The 21,619-nt window shown below is 44.5% G+C and overlaps 1 protein-coding gene across 1 annotated transcript in view; it reads left to right on the forward strand.

The window, feature by feature from the left end:
- Positions 1-15,361: 15,361 nt before the first annotated feature.
- LOC126101290 (uncharacterized) overlaps positions 15,362-21,619 on the forward strand; it is a 31,621-nt gene continuing 25,363 nt past the window's right edge. The window contains exon 1 of the mRNA XM_049911970.1: positions 15,362-15,550. Within this exon, the coding sequence (XP_049767927.1) occupies positions 15,362-15,550 (189 nt within the window). The remainder of the gene's footprint in view (positions 15,551-21,619) is intronic.

A 21,619-nucleotide genomic window follows, 5' to 3' on the forward strand; every position in this document is an offset into this window, starting at 1 on the left:
GACGAGTTTATATCGACTCTAGGTCGTGGTCTTAGTGTTCTGGCTGATCAGCGTACATGTTGTCTAGAATTAACTTGCACTTCCTTCACTGCTTTCTCACCATGCCAGTTAGATTACCAGTACAACTAGCATTACACCTTCTACACACTCTCCTTAGCGTACATATGCTTTTATCTTTACTGCTACCTGGGTTTTGCAGATATTGTTGACTACTAGTATCTTCTGCACTTACCCCCTCTCGTGATGACGAACACCTCATTGCAACTTAGCCGGCCGAAGTGGCCGTGCGGTTAAAGGCGCTGCAGTCTGGAACCGCAAGACCGCTACGGTCGCAGGTTCGAATCCTGCCTCGGGCATGGATGTTTGTGATGTCCTTAGGTTAGTTAGGTTTAACTAGTTCTAAGTTCTAGGGGACTTATGACCTCAGAAGTTGAGTCCCATAGTGCTCAGAGCCATTTGAACCATCATTGCAACTTAAATTGCATGTCATGTTGTCCATCCTCGCACAAAACTTGAAACCGTCGGACATCAGTTCACGAATACAGACAGCACTCAGAACAGCTGAACCTTGGTTGGAGCGATGGCGTATTAAAGTAAACGTCGACAAGTGCGAAGCAGTTCTGTTCACACGCAGACCGAAACTACTGCGCAAACACCAACACTGTAGACCAGTAACACTACATACACGCCCAATACGTTTCCGAGAGAAAGTCAGGCACCTTGGTGTCTGGCTGGACCGGAAACTTACATGGGGGGACCACATCGAATACGTTGCCAACCGAGCGCACGCGAGGCTCAAACAGCTATACCCAATGCTCAACAGGGAAAGCACACTGAATAGGAGGGTGTCGAGGCCAATATACATGACACTGATTAGACTTCTGATGACGTATGCAGCTCCCGTCTGGGGCTATGCAGCTCCTACACGACTGCGCCGCCTGCAGATCATGCAGAACAAGGTGCTACGAATCATTAGCAACGCACCACGCTACACACGCACCGTGGACCTTCACCATGAATACCGCCTTGATAGCCTCAAGGAAGTATTCAAAAAACACGCCACACGACTATACAGGAACTCGAGACACTCGAACAATCCTTTCATCCTCACTCTGGGAAACTACGATCACAACCACAGGTGGAAGCACAAGCGGCCAAAGACACTGCTAGCTAGGGCATAGCCACCTATGGTAAACTAACATACGCAAACAGCGACAAACGTCGGTAAGCCCCTGCATATCAGCAACACTGACTGGCAACTACCAGCTGCTATTAGAGCCGACCAACAGGCCACAGCAGGGACACCGACGAGCTCGCCCACAGACGTACAAACAATCTGCCAACATTCCCTCACACTGTGCTTCCGGTATATGACCTATCGGACACAAGATCGATAACAAACCTAACTGTTGCAGGTTGCTGACGCTGAACGAGGACTCTGTACCAGCACCCAGCGCCAGCCGCCGAGCAGCACAAACACACAACGTCAAGTTATCGACATGCATGATACCCACTACTAACAAAGCCTATCCTTGCACAACCTATCGCAGGCAGCAAGACAACCGCTACTGCTCTTACCACCCGACCTAACTTTCGCAGAGGTTTTTTTCCCTTGGCTCTTGCCTTGGCACTTTTTTTCCTCTGCCCTTCAAACCGCTACCCTTCGTCAGATTTCGACCAATCTGTCTCCAGATGAGCGCGTATTAATGGTTAATCCTAAGCAGACGTACGCAAACATCGCAGTACCCACATCCTGCGACACCTCACTTTAGTGAATACTAACCCTTATGCAGAGATGGCAGTAGACCTTTTGTGTTGGCCATCATGCTGGTGTGGGCGTGGAGGGGCTCCAAGTCTTATTAAAAAATGTCATGTTGTATTATTGCTAACAAAAGACACCCAACAGCGGAGTCTCAGTGTGTTTTCCAACGATGCCGATGATTGTTCACGATATGCGAAACTCGGTCTTTGGTACATCCAGAATAGCACTCACAGCCGAGAAAACTGAGTCAACCAAGTAGAGTGACGAACTATTTGCACATGGAGAGTTAATGGAATGTGAATGGTCTTTGTAACTGAAATTTCACCTTAGTAAATACACTGTAGTCACCAGATTATGTCTTATAAAATAAAAATGACACTTTCGATGGACTCTAGAACAGTCAGAGAAACTAAGCGTCTTAAACATTGTTTGCTCTTACCTTTTTGCTTTTCACTTTATTACTGCATAAATTTCCAAGGAAACAGCTACGTGATCACCTGAATTAACTTCCTAATATCAACGGTAATTTCTAGCTGCAACTACATTACCTGTATGTTAGGAGGTCGCAATGACTACATTTTTAACTTAATATAAGGTTGCTTCAATGGCAAAATAGAAAGGTACCTCCAAAATTGTCTGGTGAGTAGCTTATGGCGTCTGTTTTCTAGCAAACAGTTGCTTAAAACGTGGTATGCTCCAATCTTCGACAGGTGATAATAAATCATTTTATTTCGTTCAAAAAATGGTTCAAATGGCTCTGAGCACTATGGGACTTAACATCTGAGGCCATCAGTCTCCTAGAACCTACTTAAACCTAAGTAACCTAAGTACATCACACACACATCCATGCCCGAGGGAGGATGCGACCGTAGCAATCGCTTATTTCCAGATTGTAGCACCTAGAACCGCTCGACCACTCCGGCCGGCTTTTATTTGGTACCAGTTTCAAAGCGGTGGTACTCAGACAGAGACATATTTTCATCCCTATGCATCACCAATCAGTACATTGTGAATGACTACTTTCAGGACAATGTTACGAGTCTTCAAAAATTTTAGTACTCGATAGCACCATCTACACACAACCGAAAGATGAGAATACATCATGCACGACTTTAATTAATTGCTGTTTCATTACACAACTGTCCCAATCTTTACTTTCGTTACAAACTTTATACTATCGAGGACTAAAATATTTGAAGCAGGCTTGACTGTAAACTAACTGACTAGATTAAAAATGGTAACTTCGAAAGCAAAGATTATTTGCGTTGGGGTGCTCAAATATCGGTCTGTGTCTGCAGTGACGTTCGCGAACAAGGACTGATGCAAAAGTTGGTACCTCATGACGCCACCACAAGTAAAGACAGTCGCTCCTAGATGCATCGACCAATCGCAGACGTCGAGGTAGACACGCTCACATATGTTTTCAGCCGTGCTCAGCCCAGTCTCTATGTAATCAGCGACCTCCGTAATGATCGCTTACGACGGTAGTATCATGTTAGCACAGATTCTGTTTCGTGCTTATTTAACAGCTATTCAGAAATTATTCCCACAGAATTGTGCTATAGGTTAAGTGGACAGACAATGTTCTACCTAAACAGGTGTATAAAAGAACAGGTGGGTATAAAGAAGGCTATGTGAAAACTTTTACCATTGCGGCATGAAGAACATTTTAATATGACAGAAGGGGTGGATTGAAGAAACGTGGACTCAAAAAAATTATAATATGCGAGACCAGTATGTAAACTACCTTTCTTAAATGGTTCAAATGGCTCTGAGCACTATGGGACTTAACATCTATGGTCATCAGTCCCCTAAAACTTAGAACTACTTAAACCTAACTAACCTAAGGACAGCACACAACACCCAGTCATCACGAGGCAGAGAAAATCCCTGATCCCGCCGGGAATCGAACCCGGGACCACGGGCGTGGGAAGCGAGAACGCTACCACACGACCACGAGCTGCGGACATGTACACTACCGGCCATTAAAATTGCTACACCACGGAAATGACGTGCTCAGACGCGAAATTTAGCCGACAGGAAGAAGATGGTTCAAATGGTTCAAATGGCTCTGAGCACTATGGGACTCAACTGCTGTGGTCATAAGTCCCCTAGAACTTAGAACTACTTAAACCTAACTAACCTAAGGACAGCACACAACACCCAGCCATCACGAGGCAGAGAAAATCCCTGACCCCGCCGGGAATCGAACCCGGGAACCCGGGCGTGGGAAGCGAGAACGCTACCGCACGACAGGAAGAAGATGCTGTGATATACAAATGATTAGCTTCTCAGAGCAGGTTGGCGCCGGTGGTGACACCTACAACGTGCTGACATGATGAGGGTTTCCAACCGATTTTTCATACACAAACAGCAGTTGACCGGCGTTGCCTGGTGAAACGTTGTTGTAATGCCTCGTGTAAGGTGGAGAAATGCGTACCATCACGTTTCCGACTTTGATACAGGTCAGATTGTAGCCTATCGCGATTGCTGTTTATCGAATGGTGAGATTGCTGCTCGTGTTGGTCGAGATCCAATAACTGTTAACAGATTATGGAATCAGTAGGTTCAAGAGGGTAATACGGAATGCCGTGCTGGATCCCAGCGGCCACGTATCGCTAGCAGTCGAGATGACAGGCATCTTATCCTCAAACCCGTAACGGATCGTGCAGCCACGTCTCGATCCCTGAGTCAACAGATGGGGACGTTTGCAAGACAACAACCATCTGCACGAGCAGTTCCATGACGTTTGCAGCAGCATGGACTGTCAGCTCGGAGACCATGGCTGCGGATACCCTTGACGCTGCATGACAGACAAGAGCGCCTGCGATGATGTACTCAACGACGAACCTGGGTGTACGAATGGCAAAACATCATTTTTTCGGATGAATCCAGGTTCTGTTTACAGCATCATGATGGTCGAATCCGTGTTTGGCGATATCACGGTGAACGCACATTGGAAGCGTGTATTCGTCATCGCCACACTGTCGTATCACCTGGCGTGATGTTATGGGATGTCATTGGTTACACGTCTCGGTCACCTCTTGTTCGTATTGACAGCACTTTGAACAGCGGACGTTACATTTCAGATGTGCTACGACCCGTGGCTCTACCCTTTATTCGATCCCTGCGAAACCCTACATTTCAGCAGGATAATGTATGACTGCATGGTGCAGGTCCCGTACTGGCCTTCGTGGATACAGAATATGTTCGATTGCTGCCCTGGCCAGCACATTCTCCAGATCTCTCACCAATTGAAAACGTCTGGTCAGTGATGGACGAGCAACTGGCTCGTCACAATACGCCAGTCACTACTCTTGATGAACTGTGGTATCGTGTTGATGCTGCATGTGCAGCTGTACCTGTACACGCCATCCAAGCTCTGTTTGACTCAATGCCCAGGCGTATTAAGGCCGTTATTACGGCTTGAGGTGGTTATTCTGGGTACTGATTTCCCCGGATCTATGCACCCCAATTGCGTGAAAATGTAACCATATGTCAGTTCTAGTATAATATATTTATCCAATGCATACCCGTTTCTCATCTGCATTTCTTCTACGTGTAGCAATTTTAATGGCTAGTGGTGTATTGAAGAAAACGTTAGCGCAAGACAATAGAGATCAATAAAACTGACGGCTTGAAAATATGCGTTGTTTAAAACCGATTTAGTCGCTCTTTTCCTGTTGTCGGAGCAGTTTCTTATCACAAACGATGAGCGTAGCTCACGTGCAACACATAAAAAAATACTCTGTAATAAAGTCTAGAAAAATTTGATTTGCACCTCCCCTAGTTCAACATTCGTTACACTTACAGAAACAATACCGTCTCTGGAGATATCTGACTATATTGCGATCACCTACAACTTTGTGCTGAAATTACGTTACCGTTCAACAACTGTTACGTGTGCCACTGAGCAAAGGTCACAGTTTCTTAGAGATCTTCCTTCGAAGGCATGCCAGTTACTCCTGTTTCGGCCGTTAAGAGTACAAGGAATACCTTTCCAGACATTAGTAGCTGGATATCTCGGCTTTAGAGGTAGTATTTACTCATTCCCAGCGGCCGTCACGTTCCATGGTCATTATCAGCGGGGAAGCGCTAATATATTTCGACACGGGAGCTCCCGGATGGCTTATTTTACGAACATGTGGTTCGTTCTGGTCGCGGCCTTGCCAGTCATCGAGGAAGAAAGTGGAGAAGGCCACAAATGTCAAGGACAAACACCTTGCAACCAAGGACCGATCTAATAATTCTGCATGCCTCCCTGGCATCATCTTCCTACAATTTTCTCGTCCACTTCAGTGACGTTGGATGCGCTAATAACTGAAAAATAAAGAAGTGCTGACGTGGCTGACTGGATGACGAATTATTTCGTTGGTGAATTGTTGCTATGGACTATATCACAGTCCATGTCGCTAATTTCATACCGTCGCAGAAGGGTCTAAAGAACCAGTGCCTTCACATTTCCACACATGTTATTTGACGTTTTGTTGGTTTGGTGTTTTACGAGCAAATTACAAAAAGGAGTTGCAGAATTACAGCGTGCACCGTCCAAAAAAATTTAATGATAGAATAAAATGCCAAGAAACTGTTCGTTTTCGCTACAGAGCATCGAAAAATGTGGTATGTGCACTTTCCGTTTTTGCTGCTGTTTCTCACCCTACGGATTTCTGAAAGTGGAATCAGATGCACATGGAGTGTGAGAATATTCACATCGCCAATCAATATAACGTGAGTGTGTCAGTTGGTGATATGATGCAAGAGGTATTATTTACCACGATTTTGTTGGCATTCGTCTAACAGCACGTTGAATGATAGACCGTTATTCAAATGGTTCAAATGGCTCTTAGGACTATGGCACTTAGCACCGGAGGTCATCAGTCCCCTACAACTTAGAACTACTTAAACCTGACTAACCTAAGGACATCACACATCCACGCCCGAGGCAGGATTCGAACCTGCGACCGTAGCGGTCGCGCGGTTCTGGACTGAAACGCCTACAACAGCTCGGCCACTCCGGCCGGCGACCGTTATTCGTTACATTTATTTTGTGTCTTTTTCAGACGGCACTAGGTGCCTGTTTTCTTTTAATTTGTGTACTGGCACGTGTTTTGATACAATTTTCATATCATTGCCACAACTGTTATCACGAGTGACAATAAATAGGATTCGAATGGTGTAATGATAGTAACACCTCCCTGTAACTCAGATTTCCTGAAGTAGACGTTGCCTGAAAATGAGATATCTTAAATAGTGACAAAAATCTTTGATCGTTTAGCAAGAGATTTTGCGCGCTACGCTGGTAGAGTTAACTTAGAATTGAATAGAATCCTTCCTTATTCGCAATTCCTTCCTTCCTATCACATAATTCTTTAGAAATTTGTAGCAAAATTTTAGTAATCCTACCGATGTTGCAAGAAATCACTATTTCCTACATTTGTATTTATATGAGCGTGCTCCGAATTTACCTTGTAAGAATCAGCTGTAGCTTAACAGACTTTTATCGCATTTATTTCATTAAAATTGTTTGTGGAATCTACGTAATTACCTAGTTTCTAAGCTTGTAAAATGATATGCAAGGTCTTGTTGAAAATATATTTTTCTACCTTTCTGATCACAAATATTCTCGGGCGCAGACAGCGACAGTTTAGCAACCCAACGTTAATAACCATTACGTTTGAAGTTACGATTTTGAGGCTAATTATTTACTTTATCGCCCAACCAGCATAAAAAATTATAGTCCTCGGTAGCAATGTTTGTAAACAAAGTAGAGATGAACCTTCACTAGGCTAGTATCTCAAAAGTATACCTCTAGGTATTTACGGTGTCACAGAAAGTTGCCATTCACTTGGAGCACCTTGTTTACCGCAATGTCTTTTCGTTAAGTGATTACAGTAAACGGTAAAAATTTTGCGAATTTGCTTTTGCAGCAAACAATACTCTGGAAATGACGGTGAAACATTTGTAACAATGCACCGAAGAGTGCGAAGCCACGACACCGTAACTTACGTTGGTGGCGGCAGTTTAACTACATTAATGCCCATAAATTAAGGATAATGCTTAAAAATGGTGAAACAACGCTCTGGTGGGCGGTATGCGGGTTTAAATCCCTCGCGGTATGGCCATGCGATGGATTTGACCTGCGGTCGTGGCACGGTGACGCTGGCAGCAGTCCTCATACGGAGAGGTGTGTTGGTGCATGTCGAGGTACGGTGCAGCGAGTAAGTGTGCAGACGTTTTTAGACGAGCTACTGGTGACTGTTTGTTGAAAATGGCTCATAGAACACATATTTATGACGTTATGAGGGGCAGAATACTAGGGCGACTGAAGGCCGGTCAAACACAGCAGGTCGTAGCACGGGCCGCCCGTGTGCCACAAAGTGTGATCTCAAGATTATGGGAACAATTCCAGCAGACAGGAAACGTGTCCAGGCGCTGGAGTACGAGACGTCCACAGTGTACAACACTACAAGAAGACCGATATCTCACCATCAGCGCCCGTAGACGGCCACGGAGTACCGCAGGTAGCCTTGCTCGGGACCTTACCGCAGCCACTGGAACAGTTGTCTCCAGACACACAGTCTACAGATGACTGAACAGACATGGTTTATTCGCCCGGGAACCTGCAAAGTGCATTCCACTGACCCCTGGACACAGGAGAGCCCGTAAAGCCTGATGACAAGAACACGGTACATGGTCATTGGAATAGTGGTCCCAGGTTATGTTCACGGATGAGTCCAGGTACAGTCTGAACAGTGGTTCTCGCTGGGTTTTCATCTGACGTAAACCAGGAACCAGATACCAACTCCTTAATGTCCTTGAAAGGGATCTGTATGGAGTGTGTTTGATAGTGTGGGATGGGATTATGGTTGGTGCACGTACACCCCTGCATGTCTATGACAGAGGAACTGTAATAGGTCAGGTGTATCGGGACATCAGTTTGCAAAAGTATGTCCACCTTTTCAGAGGTGCAGTGGGTCCCACCGTTCTCCTGATGGATGATAACGCACGGCCCCATCGAGCTGCCATCGTGGAGGAGTACCTTGAAACAGAAGATATTAGGCGAATGGAGTGGCCTGCCTGTTGTCCAGACCTAAACGCCATCGAGCACGTTTGGGTTGCTCTCGGTCGACGTATCGCTGCACGTCTTCAAACCCCTACGATACTTCAGGAGCTCCGACAGGCACTGGTGCAAGAATGGGAGGCTATACTCCAGCAGGTGCTGGAGTATGCCAACCCGTTGTGCGGCCTCTTTACGTGTGCATGGTGGTCTTATCGAAAATTGATGTCGAGAAACAGTGGCGTTTTGTAGCACATGTGTTTCGGGACGGTTTTCTCAACTTACCACCAATACCGTGGACTTACAAATCTGTGTCGTGTGTGTTCCCTATGTGCCTATGCTACTTGCAAAGTAGGTTAGAAATCAGATTAATAATGTTGCTCACGAAGCATATGTTCGCTTTATCGGGCAACAACAAAGTTATTGACTGTGGATGGTATCGTCAGGATGGAAATAATGAAGTCACTGTAAAAAAGTCATTAATTTCGGCACTTATCTTGAATGGCTTCCCACGTAGATTTCATCGAAGTTGTTATGGCTCATCTTGTTGATTCTACCACATTCTGCAATTATCCTTAATTTATGAGCATGAGTGTAGAATCATGTCGCTCAGTAATAGACATTTCACTGCGTCATAAAAACTCTTATTCCGTGCACAAATAATGTAGTACTACTTCGGCAAAATACACTATCTCATCAAAAGTATCTGATTTGTGGACTTTAATATTGGACGAGTCTGCCCATCGCCAATTCGACTGGGGCACCTTCATCCAGGTGTCTGGAGGATTGGCGGCCCACTCTTCCTCAAGACGTTGAAATCTGGAGCGCAGTCGACGCTGTGGCTCATCCGATATGTGTTACAGTGAGTTCAGGCAGGGAGTGTCGGCAGGCCAGTTCACTTCAGGAATGTTACTGTCCACAGGCCGTTGTCTCGGAGGTTGCATGTTGACAGGAAAAGCCATTGTCGCCGAACGATTCCTCTACAATGGTGTAAAATGTGTTCACATCCTTCCGCATATAGCATTTTTTAAGAACGTTAAGAGGACCAAACCTTGACCACGAAAAGCACCCCTATACCTCAACACCGCCTCCTCTTTACTCCATTGTTGGCACAATACACGATGACAGGTCACGTTCTCCAGGCATTCACCAAACCCAACCCCTTTCATCGGATTTCCACAGGACAAAGCGTGTTTCTTCACTCCAAATAACTCGGTTCCAGTCAACGACTGGCCGTTGGCGTCGCTTTTTACATCACCCGAACACTGCCTAGCGTAGACAATAGCATGATATGGCTCATAAGGAGCTGCCGGCCCATTGCATCCCATCCTTTTTAACCCTTGTAACAATACCACCACTTGCAAAGTAGGTTAGAAATCAGATTAATAATGTTGCTCACGCAGCATATGTTCGCTTTATCGGGCAACAACAAAGTTATTGACTGTGGATGGTATCGTCAGAATGGAAATAATGAAGTCACTGTAAAAAAGTCATTAATTTCGGCACTTATCTTGAATGGCTTTTCACGTAGATTTCATCGAAGTTGTTATGGCTCATCTTGTTGATTCTAGGGTGATTCCACTTTGACTGCTAGAAGGTCCAGATTTGCATTTGATCAATATTGTAAGACCTAACAAATGCGTTTTTTAGGAAATTCTTAATGATCAAACAATCCCAGATCAGAACAATGGTATAGTAGAAATAATTTTTGACTTGGTGTTCACGATCTACATTTTTATTAAACTTCTTGTAAATTCACATATACTTCTTCTTAACTGTCACATCATCAAGAAAACAGTTTTGTTCAATCTTCATATATTTAATTTCCACTTTAACGAAACACAAGACTTGACTATTCTTTTACAAACCGAAATAACAACTTAACTTCTGCAAAGTGAAACAAAGTCTGCTCTGTGCGCATTCGCGCCAAAACGGTTACAAGTAAGTCAAAGATTATGACAGTCTCACAGAAATTAATACACAGAAGAACCACATCATTGTAATATATCGATACATCGGAGTACCTATGCATTAATAAAACCAAATGTGAATATTGTCACAAAAATAAGTCTGTTACTTCGCAGAAAAGTAATACGATATTACTGGTATCGAGAATTAGGATTGGAGTGCCGTAACGGTCACGTAAATAAAGACCATTACACCCTCAACGCAGTCATTGTGGTAGTTGGACTGTTAGTATAACTGTGGAACTCACGACTGACTCCTCTCGCTGATTACATGCTATTTTCTTACAACCACTCTCCACAATGCTCGACGGTCCCTGTCAGTTAAGACACGAGAAGCTGTTGTTACTTCGCGTTTCCATTCCTCCTTAACACAGCCAATAGCCGAAACGGACAGTTTTATATGGGCTGAACCTCGTTGTTGGATTTGTAACACAGGTGACATCCAACGGATACTCCACGTTCGTAGTCACTAGGCTCTCCTGCTGTTACTGCATCTCCGCTGATAACACAAAATCTCCCACGTCTTTTTGTATGTACTGTCAGTCCGCTTTTCATGGGGATGTCAGGATACTTCTGATCAGATAGTGTATTTGTGAAATCACCGAAGCCTATGCTCTTGGAGGCTGTAGCAGTGATTTCCACATTCTGATTATACGACAAAAACATTACGTTACGCAATACCCACAGTCATAGTTTCACATCAAATGTGAGTGCACAAACAGAGACAAGATGGAGCCAATATTCCTAATACGTGTAGCTGCAGCTCATGGAACGAATCAGACCGGAAACTACTGATGTTCACCGATAAGAACACATGCAGCTAAACCCTTCGAGTACCAGCTACATATGCAATTCTACTTATACCAGTGCCAGCCCATTATCTCAGTCTCGTTCACTCACTGCCAACCGTTTTTACTGTACTTTGTCCTTTTGTACACACTCAGCATTAATCATAGAAATGTTTTTCTTAATAAAGCTTATTATTTACTTTTAAGAGATCTCCCCCCTCGACCCCCGCCCCACACTTACATTCAGCGTCTAAATTATTGTTATTTCTTTACTTTCTCAGACGCTAAGTCTGGTTAAAAATTATTATTATTATTATTATTATTATTATTTAGATACAGTACAAACGGAGGTCGAACATGTTATTACAACACCCAGCGACAGCGATACAAACAGCTGGAAATCTACAGAACCATTCGATTTCTAAATCATTTCGTGTTGGTAACTGAAGTTTCATTAATTAAAAAAGCAAATAAATATTGCTAATCGGAAATTCAATACTATCTTAGTCATCAACTTGTGGAGGATAGGTAGGATTAAACGTACGACAAAAATTGTGAGCCTCAACCGTTGTGCTGTCAACCACAACTTTTAAGCTGCGACAGTGAGAACGTCCTTTTGGAAGATGGAAGTTCCACATAAGCCCCAGCAGAAAATAACGGAAGTTTTCTGTGGAGACGATGCGGAAGAAATGAAGCTCTGATGCTGTAGTGTAATTATAGTTCCATAAATTGGTAAGTTCTGGAATAACGTTTCATTATTATTGTATATATTTATGTGTAGAACTGTAAGGTAGTGTTTATAGCTGCTACATAAGTCAACATGAGTAAATTACTACAGCCCACTACAGAAGTCTGGAGGATAAATTACTGTTCTGGGTGCATATGCAGTTGTTGCTAAAGTGAAGGAATCGTAATTTTTTCTTTCTTCCAACTGTTTTGATATGGACCACAAGGACTTCCACTCTTGTGCCAGCCTCCTCATCTCACAGTGGCACTTACGTACTACGTCCTCCATTGTTTGTTCAATATATCCCAATCACTGTCTTAGCTAACTGTTTTTACCCTATACAGCTCCCTTACTTGTACCAAGTAAGTACTCCCTGATGGCTTAGCATTTGCACTGTTATCATGTCCCTCCTTTTCGCCACATACACTATGTGACCAAAAGTATCCTGACACCTGGCTGAAAATGACTTACTAGTTCGTGGCGCCCTCCATCGGTAATTCTGGAATTCAATATGGTGTTGGCCAACTCTTAACCTTAATGACAGCTTCCACTCTCGCAGGTATACGTTCAAGCAGGTGCTGGAAGGTTTCTTGGGGAATGGTAGCCCATTCTTTACGGAGTGCTGCACTGAGGAGAGATAACGATGTCGGTCGGTGAGGCCTGACACGAAGTCGGCGTTCCAAAACATCCCAAAGGTGTTTTATAGGATTCAGGTCAGGACTCTGTGCAGATCAGTCCATTACAGTGATGTTATTGTCGTGTAACCACTCCGCCACAGGCCCTGCAATATGAACAGGTGCTCGACCGTGTTGAGAGATGCAATCGCCAACCCCGAATTGATCTTCAACAGTGGGAGGCAAGAAGGTGCTTAAAACATCAATGTAGGTCTGTGCTGTGGCAGTCCCACGCAAAATAACAAGAAGTGCAAGCCCCCTCCATGGAAGACACGACCACACCATAACACCACCGCCTCCGAATTTTACTGTTGGCACTACACACGCTGGCAGATGAAGTTCACCGGGCATTCGCCATACCCACATCCTGCCATATGATCGCCATGTTGTATACAGTGATTCGTCATCCACACAATATTTTTCCACTGTTACATCGTCCAGTGTTTACCCTCCCTTCATATATACACCACTGGCCATTAAAATTGCTGCACCACGAACATGACGTGCTACAGAGGCGAAATTTAACAGACAGGAACAAGATGATGTGATATGCAAATGATTAGCTTTTCAGAGCATTCACACAAGGTTGGCGCCAGTGGCGACACTTACAACATGCTGACATGAGAAAATTTTCCAACCCATTTCTCATACACAAACAGCAGTTGATCGGCGTTGCCTGGTGAAACGTTGTTGTGATGCCTCGTGTAAGGAGCATACATGCGTACCATCACGTTTCCGATTTTGATAATGGTCGGATTGTAGCCTATTGCGATTGCAGTTTATCGTATCGCGACATTGCTGTTCGCGGTGGTCGAGATCCAGTGACTGTTAGCAGAATATGGAATCGGTGGGTTCAGGAGGGTAATACGGAATGCCGTGCTGGATCCCTACGGCCACGTATCGCTAGCAGTCGAAATGACAGGCATCTTATCCGCAAGGCTGTAACGGATCGTGCAGCCACATCTCGATCCTTGAGTCAACAGATGGGGCCGTTTGCAAGACCACAACCATCGGCACGAACAGTTCGACGACGTTTGCAGCAGCATGGACTATCAGCTCGGAGATCATGGCTGCGGTTACCCCTGACGCTGCATGACAGACAGGAGCGCCTGCGATGGTGTACTCAACGACGAACCTGAGCGCACGAATGGCAAAACGTTATTTTTTCGGATGAATCCAGGTTCTGTTTACAGCATCATGATGGTCGCATCCGTGTTTGGCGACATCGCGGTGAACGCACATGGGAAGCGTGTATTCGTCATCGCCATACTGGCGTATCACCCGGCGTGATGGTATGGGGTGTCATTGGTTACACATCTCGGTCACCTCTCGTTCGCATTGACGGCAATTTGAACAGTGGACGTTACATTTCAGATGTGTTACGACCCGTGGCTCTACCCTTTATTCGATCCCTGAGAAACCATACATTTGAGCAGGATAATGCACGACCGGGTTTTGCAGGTCCTGTACGGGCCTTTCTGGATACAGAAAATGTTCGAATGCTGCCCTGGCCAGCACATTCTCCAGATCTCTCACTAATTGAAAATGTCTGGTCAATGTTGGCCAGGCAACTGGCTCGTCACAATACGCCAGTGACTACTCTTGATGAACTGCGGTACCGTGTTGAAGCTGCATGGGCAGCTGTACCTGTACCCGCCATCCAAGCTCATTTTGACTCAAAGCCCAGGCTTATCAAGGCCGTTATTACGGCCAGAGTTGAATGTTCAGGGTACTGATTTCTCAGGATCTACGCACCCAAATTGCGTGAAAATGTAATCACATGTCAGTTCTAGTATAATATATTTGTCCAATGAATACCCGTTAATCATCTGTATTTCTTCTTGGTGTAGCAACTTTAATGCCCAGTAGTGTAGATTATACAGCCAGACTTCACTAGATAACTGTTTCTTGTTTTAATCCGCACTACATAGATCCAAAATAGGGGAAGCGAAAAAGCAGTAGAACCGGCCGACTAATAGTACTATCAGAACAATATTCACTTGTAAGTTTAGATCGCTCGCTTCTGTGCAAGGGTGTCCTACCGCAAAATTTTTCCCTACGTCCACTATCTCTAAATGTTTGGAACAACCTCACGGAATCACCCCGTATATTGCGCAGGGATCTTGTGAATAAGATAGCTTAAGGCACATACCCTTGCTGAATATCTGTATTGAACAGGCAAGGAAGTCAATAATACTAGGCGATGTACCCTCCGATAAACGCTGTCGGTTGGTTTGCGGAATACGTACATGGATGTAAATGTAGAATACTTTGACGTAACATTACAGTTTGTTGCCCTTTGTGCGCCGACAGTTAACTGCACACAGTGGGAGTGCAACGCGAGGACGGCAACAACAAGCAGCGCCGAGGCGGTCCGACATCGAGGATGTTCCCGCCTGGGCGCGCACCTCGCCCTTCAGACGGAGGAGTCGTAAAAACCCGCCCGGCCAGGCCAGACTCGCCGTGGCGTAGCGTGGGCGGTGATTACGCATTCAGCACGAGGGAGGAGGCAGCCGGCATTGTCGCGTCACCTCTGCCTGCGGCGCTTCCTGCACACTGGATCCAGTGTGAGCAGGTAGGCAGACGTACAGTGGTCGACACCGCCGTCTGCGCTCACAAGACACAGTGGCGAGGCCTGTGTTACGAGTGACTCTGCCCATTCCTCTGCCGGGAGCGGCGGTAGCTCCGTCCCTGACTTATTTATTGACTCTGTGTTCTCTCCTCGGCTACAGCTGCGGTAGTAAAGAGGACCGTGTAAACTGAGTATGCAGGCAGGCTGCGCGGCGTAGCCACGCGGTCTTGTGCGTCGGAGGTTCTAGTCCTCCCTCGGGAATGGGTCTGTGTGTTGTCCTTAGCGTAAGTTAGTTCAAGTTAAATTAAGTAGTGCGTAAGCTTAGGGACCCATGACCTTAGCAGTTTGGTCCCGTCAGTCCTTACCACTCTTTTTTTTATCCAGGCAGTTGAGACAATCGTTTCTGTGTTAGTAGAAGAGCCAACAACGTATTACAAGTGCAGGCCGAAATGCACGCGTTTCAGCTCACGCCGGCTGGAGTGAAGAGGGAAGAACTATACTGACGTGAGGTCTGGAACGTGACAAGGAATGAGAATTCAGAAAGCGGACGTAATTAGTTTCATACTTAACTTTAATCCATTAATGATGAACGTCGCTCTTGACGGTACATGATTCACAATATTATCTGCTCAGAATACATTCCTGAAGTAATTATAGTAACTGGATATAGCACCTGGCTAGGTCGTAGCAAATGATGTAGCTGAAGGCTCTGCTAAACTGTCGTCTCTGTAAATGAGAGCATATGTAGACAGTGAACCATCACTAGCAAGGTCGGCTGTACAACTGAGGCGAGTGCTAGGAAGTCTCTCTAGACCTGCCGTGTGGCGGCGCTCGGTCTTCAATCACTGATAGTGGCGACACACGGGTCCGACGTATACTAACGGACCGCGGCCGATTTAAAGGCTACCACCTAGCAAGTGTGGTGTCTGGCGGTGACACCACAATCATCTTGCTGGGTGTGGATTCACCTGTTGACGTCTTTCCGATATTTGCAAACTATAATTTGGTTTTGAAACTCCGCCTTAAGCTAAACACAATTAATTTCTTTTACTTTCTTTACTTTCTTTACATGTTTTGAAACTTAGATGACAAATATAATTTCAGATTAGCACATAAACAAACAAAATACACTAATAATAGTTCTTAGAAAGATAACACCCTCCCCTGTAGCCTAGGTCAATAACTCAGGCCCGGTGGCTCTCGACTCGAAGGTAAGGCGTTTCGAATCCTGGTGGTCGATGGAATTTTCACTGACAGTATCTGACTGAGACGCGGAGGGGAGATAGTGGCATAAAGTCCCCTGATCATCAGTCTTTGCGTCAATATCCAGGATTAAACTCAAAACTTCGCATCGTCACAAGAAATGAGGAAATGCGACAGTGTTGATTGTGATCTGACTGTTGGATGGAAACAATGAGTTCGACGACCCTCTTGCTGCTGTTAGAGAGGAACAGGCTAACAGGGTATGTGCTGCCATCACGTTCCATCCTCCTCCTTTTCTCATTATCATTATACAATACAAACGAAAAGTGTTTTGTGCATATTATACATAAATCTATTAAACTCATCTACACCCTACAAATACGTATATGAAATACCTCTCATATATCCGCAAGGAAAGGTGTCATCGAGCATGACGAGAGAAGGATTGGCTGAACACGCATGTAGAATATCCCAACCAGCAAGGCCATTCAACATTTACATTTTTCTACAGAAAAACAACCATGAATATTTTTCGAGAAATGGATTGAGACCCACAGAACGTGACACATAGAAGTCGAAACGTAGTTCGGTGAACTGCAGAAGGTTGAGTTTGAAAATGCAAATCTAAATGTTTAGGAAACTGGTTAAATGATTCTAAAAGATTGGATAGAAATATAGGAAACCCAGATAAATCATTAGTCAGACCCAAAGAGGAACTATCGTAATACTGTTAATACCAAAACAAGCCTTCATAATAGCCACAGTTTGGAGTAAGGTCCACAAGTTTCTTTAGGTAGCCCACATTTCACCGAAGCTACTTACTGAGGATTAGATCTGCAGAGCAACCAGACTGTAACGATGTTGACTGCTACCTTTCACCCCTTGTTCCAAATAGACCCAGATATTTCCTATCATATTAAGTTGAAGTGATTTAGTTGTCTAGTCAAGTGCTTTTGATACTAGGGACTTACAAATGCAGCCCTGTGAACACCGTCGTTGCCACTGCGGAAGACAAAAATGTCGTCATCTTCAAACACTAGAATATCCTCAATATACTCATCGTAAATCTGTAGAAGAAAAGTGAATACTTGCTCACTGGAAATGTTGAACTAAGGACACTGGATTACATTCACATGGGCCAGGCTACGGAAACCCCACCGAAACCATCCACAGAACCATCTTTAGGCTGGACTACATCCTCGACACACGTTGCCGGTTACATGCTTCATTGACCTGTCACATGCATCAAACCTAGACTACATCATCCAAACACATCGCTGGTTCTACACGTCAGTGGACCTTCGGTGCACTTGACACCTATAAATCCATGTTGAGCCTGCTCTATATCCTCCACATGCATCAGTTGAAATGCATCATTGAACTGTTGCACTCATTGCCCACACATACACCTCCAGCCAGGTCTTCATCCATCACACATGCTGTTGATTAAAAAAAATGGTTCAAATGGCTTTGAGCCTGTGGGACTTAACATCTGAGGTCATCAGTCCCCTAGAACTTAGAACTACTTAAACCTAACTAACCTAAGGACATCACACACACCCATGCCCGAGACAGGATTCGAACCTGCGACCGTAACGGTCGCGTGGTTCCAGACTGTAGCGCCTAGAACCGCTCGGCCACTCCGGCTGGTGATTGCATTTTACATCGCTTCCCAGGCCCGGGTTCCCGGGTTCGATTCCCGGCGGGGTCAGGGATTTTCTCTGCCACGTGATGGCTGGGTGTTGTGTGCTGTCCTTAGGTTAGTTAGGTTTAAGTAGTTCTAAGTTCTAGGGGACTTATGACCACAGCAGTTGAGTCCCATAGTGCTCAGAGCCATTTGAACCAATTGATTGCATTTTACAGATTATTTCAGTGAGATGAAGGTATTTTCTCATAAATAAACATAACTAGGGTAACAAAGCGTAAAATCCCAGTTAACTTATTAATTTGTACGCGCTGGAGGGCACAGGTTCCTTACACTAAAATACAGACCTTCCCCGAAAAATCTCCTGTGTTTTGACGATGGCGTTCGGATTCACCCTACATGTTTCATAAACGTATGATAAGTATCGTAGTACATTTAGCTATTGTAGCGTGAGTGCCTGTTTTAAATTATTGTGGGAGTGAATACAGGTGGACAAATCGGAAACAGAAAATAAACATTTATAAAAAAAATGATGAAGAATTTAGCATACAATAAAAATTTCATGGATGTGGTGGTCTCAGCTGTAATGAGTGTTAAGAACCGTATTATGGAATAAACGGATGTATTGTTCCATCAATGTATTTCTGATAACTGTTGTTCCGTCCACGCAGTTGTACAGCTGAGATGGTTTTGTTCCAATAACGTACGTCTGGCGACTTTTATTCCAATTACGAAAATGCATAGCTGAGATAGTCTGCTCCTAGATCGAAATTGATCGTCTCTAATACCGTTACAGCAGTGTACTGCTTACTGCAGTTCTTAACAGAAAACCGGTAGGTAACGTAGATTGGAATTTAAATAGTGGCAACACTGCTGTGGAGTCACTATGCAATGGAATGTACTATTGTCGCTGATAACAAACGTTGTTGACATACCTACCTTACCTCCGAGCAAATGGAATCGCCCATCCCACATCACCGGCGTGCGCACAATCGAGAGAATAACAGTCACTTGTGAGCGAGTGGTCTAACGTAACGCTGTAATTATGATTTCCAAACAGGAACAACGGAGTTGGATCAAGATTGAATGTGCCAGAGGTGGTCTAGCACGACAGTGTCATCAAGGTCTTCAAGAGGCATGCAGGGAATCGGCATTGCCATACTTAGAACAGTGGCACGCTGGGTAAAAGCCTTCAGCGAAGGTCGGCAAACTGTGGCAGACATGCATCGAGCAGATAGTTCTAGCGTCTCTGAAGAAGTGCATGCTGTTGCCTCGTTAGTTGACCGTGATCGATGCCATACGATTCATGAACTCGCCCACGAAGCCGGACGACTATGCTTCGCATCCTGAAGGAACGCCTGTGCATGCGAATAATAGCATCACGATGGGTTCCGCATGACTTGACGGAAATGCATAAATGGACGCATTACGACGCTTTTTAGACGCACTTCGAGCGCTATGAGCGCGAAGGAGAGGATTTCTTGCGTCGTATCGTAACACTGGATGGGAAATGGGCCACGTCGTAAGAGCCAAAACGGAAACGTCATTCCAACGAATGAGTCGACGCGAAAGCCGAAGTGCGTCAGAGCCCCAGTATGGTGAAAATTATGGTGATTCTCGTGTACGACTGTGATGGTGTTATCCTAACGCATTACGTTCCTCCACGGCATTCTGTCAATGCACAGTATAAATGTTCGTTTTTGGAGCATCACCTGCAACCAGCTTTGCGAAAGAAGCGGCGACATTTTCTGCGCAACCCACTATCATTTTGCACGAAAATGCGTAGACGCATACAGAGAAATCTGTGGCTGCTCTGTTCGGTCTGTGGGACTGGGAAGTACTATACCATCCTTGTGACTCTGATTTGATTCCAAAGCTGAAGGAATCACTTCGTGACATTCGTTTCAGAACTGTTCCAGAGATTCGACAGGCAGTAGACCGCTCCATTCGCACCATCAACAGAACAGCCTCTGCTAACGGTATACTACGCCTTCCATGTCGCTGGCAACGGGTTCTACACAACGCTGGTGACAGAAGAACAGTAACAGGTGCAAACGTGTAAGTCTTTTGTATCGGTTGTGAATAAATAGTGGCCACTATTTAAGTTCTAACCCTCGTACAACGGCCATTCGATTTTATTAAATTTGCCTGTATGCTAATTGCATTTTTATACAATTTATGATTTGTTTAGCAGCCTTTCACGTAGTCTACGTTTAGCCAAGAAGAAAGAAGCAAACTAATTCAATCAAAGTACGCGCTACAGACTATAACAAGATTACTTAACCTACGAGTATCTACTTGTGCAGACATCCAACAGAACAATCGACGTAATTTTAAGTACGTTTGCAAGTATGATCGATGACATCTACGTGTGACAATTTCACACTACATTTAACACATTTGTGATGTCCCTAATCTGTGCCCTCATTATTGTGTTCTAAATATAAATAAATTTAGAGTCGTTCTCTAATATTTTTTACGTAAGTGCAATGTAAAATTAGTAGAAGATCAAGGTGCGTTTTTATTTTATTGCAGAAGTAATTTAAGTGTCGTTGTGACAGGTACCATCAGGTCATTATGATTCCTGCTCGTGGTACTTATTTTATTTTTGTGTAGAGTGATCATTCAAGAGTAATAATCGACAGAAAGTGTAGAAGTAAAAGCTGTGTCTCTCGATACGTGCAAGACCTTTAGAGTAGCTCAAGAAACATGTAAATGGTATGCTATCCATGAATGCTTCAACAACAGTGTAAGTTTACTGTTTGCATCGGTTTTACGGAGCCGTCAGCAGAAATACTGGTCGAATCAAAGCTAAGCAGTACTTTCATAAGGTAACGTACTTTAATACCCCTGTAAATGGCCCATTCTGGTGAGAAGCATGGATCGCTTAAATCCGAACCAGTATAATGCCTAATTAGAATGCGCATATGATTTTCCCTAACCTTCAAAATAAACACAGAAACGAATCTTTAAGAAGGTCATACCACAGTACTACACAGTACTGATATTTAAAGTTCCGGCAATGTATGATGCGGCCATTCTCGTAGGAAATTATCTGAGAAACAATAGGCCTTTCGCTGTTCCATAAATAAAACTCGCTAATTCTTCTAGAGGGCAACATTCCGATACTTTTAACAGTGCTAATATCCGAGTAGATTTCGAATCAAGTTACAGACGACAGATGACAGAACATTTCATTTCGTCACATTATCTACAAGTGTATT

The sequence above is a fragment of the Schistocerca cancellata genome, chromosome 9 (assembly GCF_023864275.1).
Source record: "Schistocerca cancellata isolate TAMUIC-IGC-003103 chromosome 9, iqSchCanc2.1, whole genome shotgun sequence".
Classification (NCBI taxonomy): domain Eukaryota; kingdom Metazoa; phylum Arthropoda; class Insecta; order Orthoptera; family Acrididae; genus Schistocerca; species Schistocerca cancellata.